At 39.4% G+C, this 10,608-nt stretch overlaps 2 protein-coding genes across 2 annotated transcripts; both read right to left on the bottom strand.

The window, feature by feature from the left end:
• Positions 1-2,379: 2,379 nt before the first annotated feature.
• On the bottom strand, positions 2,380-4,087 carry c1h15orf48 (chromosome 1 C15orf48 homolog). Its single transcript, XM_042414748.1, has 5 exons — positions 3,977-4,087; positions 3,791-3,852; positions 3,571-3,659; positions 3,321-3,381; positions 2,380-3,035 (listed from the first exon to the last, which is right to left on the bottom strand). Exons 2-5 carry the CDS (start codon positions 3,830-3,832, stop codon positions 2,967-2,969), a joined length of 261 nt encoding a protein of 86 aa, XP_042270682.1. The 5' UTR covers positions 3,833-3,852; positions 3,977-4,087; the 3' UTR covers positions 2,380-2,966.
• Positions 4,088-4,309: 222 nt separating this feature from the next.
• Positions 4,310-9,313, bottom strand: spata5l1 (spermatogenesis associated 5-like 1). The gene is made up of 11 exons (XM_042409437.1): positions 9,150-9,313; positions 8,194-8,818; positions 7,908-8,093; positions 6,861-7,145; positions 6,588-6,773; positions 5,856-6,014; positions 5,509-5,718; positions 5,192-5,419; positions 4,928-5,062; positions 4,628-4,753; positions 4,310-4,528 (listed from the first exon to the last, which is right to left on the bottom strand). Exons 2-11 carry the CDS (start codon positions 8,788-8,790, stop codon positions 4,391-4,393), a joined length of 2,250 nt encoding a protein of 749 aa, XP_042265371.1. The 5' UTR covers positions 8,791-8,818; positions 9,150-9,313; the 3' UTR covers positions 4,310-4,390.
• Positions 9,314-10,608: the final 1,295 nt, after the last annotated feature.

The following is a 10,608-nucleotide window of genomic DNA, read 5'->3' as shown; positions in this document are numbered from 1 at the left end:
TGTGAACCACCCATGCTGAGGTATGCATGTGTAACAAGTGTGTAAGTGTAACTAGAGAAGGGGGAAAAAAGCTGTTCACAAAAGCAACTCAAACAGGAAATAATACCCAGGCCTCACCCTCTCTCTCTCTCTCTCTATCTCTCTCTGTGATACCCTTTGTTTAGTGTTTAGTCATTTATTTAAAAAAAAATCCCTTCAGATTCACAGTGCAGCCAGCAGTACAGTAGGCTGTTTGCCAAACAGTGCCATGGTCACACACTGGTGGAGGGAGGGTTTCCTGGTATTTTTGCACTCTTCAGATATGAGATGGACGTTAAGCAGATTGTCTCAAACACAATGGGAGTGTTGAATGCCCATGCAGCCATAAACTGAGCTGATGAGTACTCGGATGGTAGTAATTACTTTACAGCTTTACATTGCTTGTCTGCAAATAACCTTCAAACGTTGACTGTGTCTTTTGAATCAAATGTAGAAAGAAGCCGACACGGTGTTTTTTTTTTATTATTACCATTCATCTGAATTAAAGACACTAGTGTCACAGAATGAGGAACAAAAAGACAAATTATTTCATGTTAAGATTTAAACTGCTACATTGAAACCAAAAGAACTTTTTATTATCGGACATTTTGAAATGTCATAGCAGGAAAAGCAAGGGTGGATCTGATAACATAAAAAATGGCTCTATTCCATGTAGCTTTGCCTTTTCCAGTGAATTGAGATTTGCATGCTGGTCTTGGTTTGCCAGGACACCTAAATGAACAGGAGCTATTGGGGATGTCAATATTTACACCTTTACATCTGACATGTCCAAATGTTTGCTGCAAAACAGATTTATTTAATAATGTATTGACTAGATACCATAACAAAGATTTGAAAGGATGAGGCCGGCATTATTTTACACACTATATTTTTTCTTATTGTCAATGAATCCCATGAAACAACCAAAAATAATGTATTTTATTATGTATTAGTCCGCCTCTCAAAATGCTCAGATTTACCTGTTCTGTCTCTCAGCCACAAGTCCATTTGTACCATCTTTAAAGACTTTAAAGAAATAGTTTGAGATTTTTGGAAATATCATTATTTGCTTTATTGCTGGGAGTTCAATAAGAAGATATATAGCTATAAAGCTTAGAGCCAGCAGCCTGGCCTCCAAATGTTACAAAATCTGCCAACCAGCAGCTGGAAAGCTCACAAATTAACTTAATTAAGTTATAGCTTGATTGCTTGATCTGTACAAAAAACAAAGTGTATTAACGACTAGGGCAGGACTATTTCTTGGCTAGATGCAGTTACTTTTTTCTAATCTAATCACCATCAGCTGTGTTGCTAGGGTGTGTTCTATATAACATACCAGTGTCTGTGTCCTACTATGACTGTTGATCTTGCGTAAGTCCCGAGTCATCTGAATAAAAGAGAAATGCATATGAAGCCAGAGTGTATGACACTTTTTTCCTACTCTCAAGTCTGCTTTGAGTGATCAGCACCTCACTACAGCCCTTAGTGTACATTACTTCTCCATTATATGAGACTAGATATAATCTTAGATTTTGGATATCGTAATATCGTGATATGGCATGAGTGTCTTTTCCTGGTTTTAACGGCTGCGTTACAGTGAAGTGATGTAATTTTCTGAACTTACCAGACTGTTCCAGCTGTAATATTATTTGTCTTTACCCATTTAGTCATTATATTGACATTACTAATGATTATTTATCAAATATGTCATTGTGAGTAAATATATTGTGAAAGCACCAATCCCTACAATAGTGTTGCAATATCGATATTAAGGTATTTGGTCAAAAATATCATGATATTTGATTTTGTCCATATCACCTAGCCCTACTTTGAAAAGGGCCAAATTGTTTCCAGTCTTTATGTTAAGATAAGCTGAGCAGCTGCTGGCTGTAGCTTTACTATTCAGATGATCAATCCTCTCATCTGACTGAAACCAACCCAAAATATCTAACTTTCGTTTTAAATGCGTCACAAATATAGTTTCATTCTTAAAAAGACACAGTCATTTCCCAAAACAGCAAACATTACCCAACCGGAGAAGTAATGGATTTGCTGGGGACTATTTTTAACTGTGGATTTACTCATGTCTGATGCTATAGTGACTCAAAAATCAGTGTCCATGTTCATTTTAATAAGTGAACAAGTCACCCAGCAGCTTGATGTGTTTTTCACTGTTTTCAGACAACAGTGTAGCTATATTAGCCTCTGACTACACAGGAAATATTTGTAAGTAGGATCAATTCATTACTGTTTTTTTCATGGGATTGTTGACTTGTTGACAATATGAAAAATATACAATATAACTGATCCTTTAGTCATGTTTTGTGTTAAAAAAGAGGATGCAGCACCACAAAGCCGAAGTCAGCTTGTTGCATTGCATTTATTGATGTACATACATTTTGTGAAGGAGATTTTACTATTATCTCCTAAACACAGACCAGACAAAGGATATCAGTATTTTCTTTCAAGTACATTCTTATACATGGAGCACACAAGCAACAGTGTGATGAAGAAAGATGACATCACATCACAATCATAATTTACTAACAAAACTATATATTATATTACTTGATTTACATTTTGCGTCTTTCACATTTAGACATTATCGTACAATCACATACAGTAATAGGGTTACTGTGACTACCAGCCATTTTGTCACCACGACTTATTCAATATAATTAAACATAATTCTCTAGAGGTAATCACAGAAACCCAGAGTTGGACATCATGGCAGTATGAGTATCTGTTGTGGATGGATGTCCTTGGGCTGAGACACCACAGAGCAGAGTGAAACCCCACCAGTGGAGCAGAAGCATTTCCGCACACTGAGTGTCAAAGCGTCCTAGTTTGTGCGGAAAGGATTCTGTTAGACTGATGGGGGGCTGAGCAGACAGTGAGTCACACTCCGACAACGATCTTTCACTTTCTTTCCAGCAGATGCCGGCCTTTCACTTGGTGAGGCTCTTCACCAGCTCCAGCTCCTCCACTGGTTTCCACTGCTGATTGATGGTGATAAGCTGAAAGGTAATGCCAGAAATAAAAGAATAGGCTTTATCTCACCTGTTTGTAAGAGGTACAACAGCTTAAAGTAACACAAGTAGCTGCACAGTGGTGTGAAGCAGCATTCCTCTGATGTCACGGTAGAAGTCTGGCATTCATTTGATAATGTTTCTACCTCAGTGACTCAGCAGGATTCAGATGCACTCTGCAAGATTCTGCTGGTATTTCAGTGCCAAAATACATCAACAGACTTATTAACAAACATACAAACATTATAAAATGTGAGGAATGTTATTGATTACCTTTTGGGGTTTTGATGGATCCACTCTCTCCCATGGTTCCGGGTTTCGAGTCTTATTCAAACTAAAAACAGTAAATGAAAATGATTCATCATTTTTATGTACTTCTGACATGCATGAGACTGATAAAAGTCAGATATTAGTATGAAAACTGAACCAACAAGTGTAACTTAGAGTACTTTAACTGATAAAATAACAAGAGTAGAATATTATTTTTTTCAAAATGAGAAATAAAAATTATAAAAACACTCACATAACATCTGGTTTGGTAAACAGAAAGTAGGTAGCAGCAGATGTGGCTCCTGTTGCAGCAAAAGCCATGAACCCTATCAACGGGATCAGCTGGAACATACATGTAAAAAAAATAGTTTAAAAAAAAAAAAAATGTGTATCATAATATTTAAAAAAAAAATAAAACAGTGGCTACAATTTTAATCTACACAATACAAAATCAATATGAAATGTCAACTCACCTCCTTTTTCTTTCTCAGCATTTGAAAAAATCCACCCACCATTTTTCAAACTTCTCAGACACCTAAAAAGAAATTAATCATACTTCCACTTAATAAATATTCTGAGGCAGTGAATCTGTTCACTGAATTAAAGTAAAAAAAACAAAAGACAAGGTCATAGAAGCATCTACGTGTTGCATGTCTCACCTGTTGTTGCCGAGGAGTACTTAATGGCTCTTAATGCAGCATCCACTGACTCTGGCTGATGTAGGCTGGATGAGGGGTAGTACGAGGTGAAAGGCACGTACACAGACAGAGCTTCCTGTACTGAAATTCACCAGTGGAGGTCAATTCGTCAACAGAGCCGATATGCTGATGATCAATACATTTTCTGAATGGGCAGCACCCTCTTGTGGCTACATGTAAGAACTGAAAGTGACAGTGACCGGTGGATACTTCGAAGTACAAATATCAAACTTTAAAGCATTGACGTATCTGTTAGTGGAAGAAAACCAAGAGAAAAATACCAGACACCAAAAATCAAGTTATAGTCATTTTATTCAAAATCAATTTTTGTGTGATAATACAATTTATCTAGAGGACATTATCATATGAGGCGTGTCATCTGGGAGGTTTTTGGTACGTGTGGATCTGCTGGGCAGTGAGAGAGGGGCTCATTTTGTTGAGGGACTGCAGGAAGTATGCATGTTTGATGGTAGAAGCTTCCATGTTCTCCTCTTGAAGCGCCAAAAGAGCAGCCTGGAAAACAAAAACATTTGTCAACATTTAGGGGCAGGATTATAACGTATTCAACAGCAAGGTGTAAGAAAGAAGGCCATCGGGTGTGCCTCACATTACCTCTTTACACAGATTTTCCAGGTCAGCTCCAGAGTAAAGATCAGTTCTGGCAGCCAGCTCTTCCAGACACACGTCACAGCCCACTGGCATCGACTCTGTGCGCAACTTCAGGATGGCAAGACGAGCCTAAACACACAAGAATCACACATATACAATGATTTCAGTCTCCTTTTTCTGTGCTTCTGGGCACCGGATGATTAACTTGATTATCTTTTAAATGACTTCTAAAAAATTTCTTACAGCTCTGTTTTTATGCCAGAATTTTTTCATGTTTTTATTCACACCAGACAAATGGTTTACCTGCTGATCAGGTGGTGGGACATAGATGATGTGGTCCAGTCTGCCAGGCCGCAGGAGGGCACTGTCTAAGCAGTCAGGTCGGTTTGTGGCAGCTACAACCATCACATCTTTGTTGCACACTTCATGGAAGTCCAACTGTCAAAGAGCAGAAACAGTTTATAGCATAAAATGTTCACTAAACACCTCACACTGATCAAATGTTGTAATATGTGATGGAAAGAGGAGTGACAGTCATATTAGAGTCATATTTGCATATTATTTAACCTGTTCCGGTGTGTGATTGTGCTCTGCACCCTCAACCTGGAGGATTTTCTCCGTCCCTCTGCTCTCCAGTGTCTTCACGCCAACCCCATCCATCTCATTCAGAAGCACAGACAGAAGGCGTGTCTGTACGCTGTTGGGTGTCTGACTGTTCGACCGTGAGCCGATCAGAGAGTCGATCTCATCGAGGAACAGAATACAGGGAGAACAGGCTCGTGCCTGGCGAAAGAGCTGTGTGCGGGCAAACAGGCAGTCAGACAGGAAGACACAATCACAGCAACCTTTCACATGTGTTATTACGGGCTGGGAAAAGAAAATACCTGTGCTAAAGCCTTCTCTGAGTCTCCCACATATGGAGAGTAGAGGTCAGCACCACTGACAGACAGGAAGGCAGAGTGGGAAGAGGTGGCTGCTGCTCTGACCAGCGTCGTTTTAGCACATCCCGGGGGTCCGTAGAGCAGCACACCGCGGGGTTGACATAGACCCAGACGAACAAAAGCCTCGGGGTACATCATCGGCCACTCAATACTCTGGATGTTCAGACCCAGAAAAGCACAGATAACAAACAGAATGGAGAGAAAATATCATTCATAAATTGCGGAGACAGATATTCAGATTAAGCGCTTCATCATTACACAGGCTGAGGCGACAACTGTTTGTATTTTACCTGTCTTAGTTTGAGTTTGATCTCATCAAGGCCTCCTATCTGCTCCCAAGACACTGGAGAGAGGTCCGTCCTGCCCAGACTGCTCCGCAGGCAGGAGGGACGCACTGTCTTCAGGGCGTCATGGAAGTGCTTCATACCCACCGCCTGCTCTCCTGAACCCTGCATACAACCGATCAAGGCAACACGAGAAAAAACATTCATAAATTTATCATCAACACTGTTTAATCAAAAGATTGAAGCTCTTTATACACTTGGCATCTCAATTTAATGCAATTTCACCAGGATAATCCACTCAGTTTGTACAATATATTAACAACAATAAACAGTATGCAATTAAAATTCAATTCTAACTACAGATATGATTGCACACAAAATGCACTGATAACACACTGAAATCCGACTGTGCAAAGCACATTTTAGGTAGATCAGGTTCACAATCAGGTCCATAATAAGCATACATACTGTGGGTTGCCAAATAACCACTGTAATCCTCTTCTGTAGCTGTATAATCAGGGATTAAACACTTGTAGTTTCCCCACATATAACATCAAATATCAGTAAAGCAGAGAAATCTGATGACAAGTTCTCTCTTAAGACACATTTGAGACGCAGCATGTGAACTGTAATCCACCTCCAAAAACAAGATACCACATGCACAAGTAGGTCTGAGCAGATGTTTCCCTGGAAGGAGTCAAACATCATTGTTTTGATATAATACGCTGCTGTATTTACCTTTGAGTTTTCCCGTATAGAGTGCATGGCGGCCTCCCTGCACAGGGCACTGAGGTCTGCTCCTACATAGCCTGTAGTTCTCTTTGCAAGCTCTACCATGTCCACACTGGGACACACTGGCATCCTCTCACATAAAACAGACAAGATGGCTCTTCTCTGCTGCAAGGTGGGAGCTCCGATGATAACCTGAAGAAAAGACACACAATTTAAAGCCTCAAAGATTTATTTTAAGTTTATTGTTATGTGCTGGGTTATCTATTTCCTCATCTGTACCTCTCTGTCAAATCTTCCAGGCCTCCGCAGTGCCGGATCTAAGCTGTCAGGCCGGTTTGTGGCTCCGACAATGAGGAAGCGATCCGATTGGTTCATCCCGTCCATTAATGTGAGAAGCTGAGCAACAAGGCGGTTCTCCGGTGCTGATGAGCCAGTTCTCTTTGGACACAGAGAGTCCAACTCATCTAAGAACAGCACACATGGACCCTCTTCTGCCACAGTTCGAGCCCGCTCAAACACAGCCCGCAACTTCTCCTCACTCTCACCCGGTCGTGACCCAACCACCTGAAACAGTCAATCAAAATGTACTATTCTGACACTTTTGTTATTTTAAAAAATGCAGGGTGCAGAAATGCCTTTTATAATTTGAATGAAACTGGACTTAAATCTCAAGATTTACAACATCAATAGGTTTCAAGCATAATCTTCTGTAGCCTATAATGGACAGAGACACAAGTCACATAAAGGGCAAATAAATCATGATGTTATATCATGTTTTGCTTTGTTGTTTGCTCTTTTTGGCTTGAGAATGAAAAGTCTCACTTTTAGCACCATTCTTTATTGTTGAACACTAGAAAATGTGGAGCAAGATTTCTTCCAAAAACACAATACTGGCATGAGGATTGAGTTTCTGGCGGCTAGAAATAGTTAAATCCTCTTGTAGTTTAGTTTAGGAAACTGATAGAAATATTTGCTTTTCCTGAGGTAGCGTCCTCTTTAATATCTGTGGTTTTTATTAGGCAATGTTACAAATCAGTGAAGAAGGCTGGTTTGCTACTGGATTGTTGCATTAACATCATGAAGGTTACAGAATTTACTTGATAAGTCAAAAAACCAAACATTCCTATCAGTTTTTAAATCTACAAATGGTTTCCAAATTGAGTTTCCAGACAATTTACTATATCACAACATACACCTAGGTTGCAATATAAACTAAATATAAACTGCACACACTGTGACAGAAAATTTCGAAACATATCGCTCAACTCTTCCCTGAATAATGAAACACATACAGTATGAAGAGCTGTCACTTATATAATTTTGTACCTCTGGCCCTCTGACCACCACCAGGCTGGCTCCCACATCCCCCACCACTCTGCGGACCAGAAGGGTCTTCCCAACACCTGGGGGCCCCACCAGGAGCACGCCTCTGGGACACGACACACCCAGAGAGCTCAGGGTGCCTGGATACAGCAGAGGCAGCTGCAGCATCTCTCTCAGGGAGGCACTCACCTAAAATACAGTTTAAAAAGCAAATGTATGTCACATGGAACATGTTGTACATGATTACACATGATTACAAATTAAGTCATTACAGTGATTATATAATGACCTCCTCCAGGCCCCCCAATAGCACTGTGTGCTGGTCCTGCAGCTGGTTCTTGTAGTGCCGAACCGTCTGGATGCCGGCTATCTCCACACCTGTTTTTGAGGTGATAAGTCCAGCACTGCTCGTATCTGGATTGATGCTTTCAACAACAACATATCTAATCTCTGTGTCATAATCCTCAAGGTTTATCACATGCTTGCTCTGCACATATACACCTTTCAGCATGTCTTTCACAAGTTCATGAACAAGGCGAGCAGGTGTGTTTTTCTTAAATTCAACACTCTGGACCACCACAGTTATCTTTATGCCTTTCAGTTTGGGGCAGGGTACAGGTGTGAGCTGGTCGGGGTCCAGGTTGAGGTGTTTGGGTGGGTGAGAGATCAAACTGGGAGAGGAGCACTTCAGATCCATCTGCAGGAAGCCCTCTGTCAGGTCAGGTCTGGGCCAGGCGGTACACAGGCAGCTTCCCCCGGGAACAGACACCAGAAGCGGGGAGCCCAGGCTCAGATCCAGCGCTGACATCAAGCCTGGACCCAACCTGCATCTCTGAGAGCCCCGGTCTGATGGATCCACTGACAACAGCCTGAGAGTCATCGTCATCCATCCACAGCTTCAACCCTCAGGGTCACTGACAGTAAAACATAACGGAAAGCATGTGAACATCAGTTTTTATCAATGAATACAGACACAGACAGAAGAAAGATTATGCTAATTTGGGCAAAATGCTACAAGCTACAACTTCATTTTCAGCGGTGACAAACTTCTTAACATAAACAGTGACTCTCTTACATACCAGAAAGTGGCAGTAAATTACGAACAAAGGTTAAAATGTCATCATTATTACAGTAGCATAAGCAGAAATTACAGTCTGGGTGGACCATGCTCGTCCAAGACCAATCGTACTTAATCAGTTCTGAAACGCATCTGTTAACCAAAATAGGTCATTAAACTGTACTTACCTGAATGCACCACAGTTTAACCGTAAAAGACTTATACATCATCCGAGGTAATGTTACAGGAACCAAGATGAACATTTGCTGCACCGACAGTAACTGATGTTTACAAAATCCATGTGGCGTTAAAACAAGATGGCCGACCAAAACATTTCCCTGCGTGAGACAGAATAGATGACCCTGATTTCCTTTTCTCATATTTTGTTATGATGAAGTTACAAGACAATAACAAATTCTTGGTGTAATTTATAAAAGTGAACGGCAAGGACGTGAAGTGCTCTTAAGTACTATTATTATTCTTGGTACATTACTTTTTACATAACGGAAAGTTTCTAGAAAAACAAAATCATCTAAGATTTCGTGGAGAAAATGTCATCTGTTCTCAATTTTTGGGTTTATGAGGACAAGTTATTCAGTCATTTATCTAGTTATTTGTTTATTCATTAATTTTTAATGAACTAGTAAAACAAAATCGGAATGTCATTGTTTACGTGGTCTGTTATTTAGCTATTACAACAAACTAACACGCAAAAAACCCACGCAATACTTTGGTTACTGACTTGCAGTGGTGGAAGGTAACTAATTACATTTACTCATGTACTGTACTTAATACAAATGTTAGGTTCTTGTACTTTACTTGAGTATTTTCATTTTATGCTACTTGATACGTCTACTCTATTATTGATTGAAAATGTATAAATAAAGAATGAAGTGGTCAGGTAATGGGTTTCCTTAATTGATGATGAACTGTTGTGTATGACTTTGATTCTTTTTTTCTCATGTTACTTGTGAAATAATTAACTGGCAGACCATCTATTTCTATTGTTTATTTATATTTTGAGTAAGAGGCAGGCAAAATAAGATTTTCTTCTCCCTGCTCCTTTTCGGCCATGTAAATTGAGTTGTGTTTTGATCGTGAATCGCTTTGTATTTCTTTTTTGGACCTGTACCATGAGCAGACCAAATAAAGAATGTAATGAAATGATTTGACACAGGTAGTTACTTTTCAGATTAAAGAAATACACTCAATAATATATAACAAGTTTATAAAATACAAATAAAAAATTTAAGATTAAACCAGTGGTTCCTAAACTTTTTGGCTTGTAACCCCTGTGTGTAGTTGTGTCTCCATGTCATGTTACAGAAGTTTGAGTTGTTAGTAGTTCAACCAAATAGATAATTGTGAATTTATAATCGTTTACAAATTATTAAATATTTCACGAAAAGGCAAAGCTTAAAGAAAAATCTGAAAAATTAATCGAACATTGTGTGGCAGAAGTTTGTTTTTTTCTTATTTCCTATAGGTGAGAATGGTGTAACATGAGCCACTTTTTACATTTGATGAATGAAAGTGTATTTGTTTCAAATAATAGTAACTATATATATCTCAGGTTGTTGTGTATCCATGGAAAATCCATTAAAACAAGTTATCTAATTGTTATGGTTTTAGAACAATGACCCATCA

Source organism: Thunnus maccoyii, chromosome 1 (genome assembly GCF_910596095.1).
Source record: "Thunnus maccoyii chromosome 1, fThuMac1.1, whole genome shotgun sequence".
In the NCBI taxonomy this organism is placed as follows: domain Eukaryota; kingdom Metazoa; phylum Chordata; class Actinopteri; order Scombriformes; family Scombridae; genus Thunnus; species Thunnus maccoyii.
This window is presented reverse-complemented; position numbering and strand designations above follow the sequence as displayed.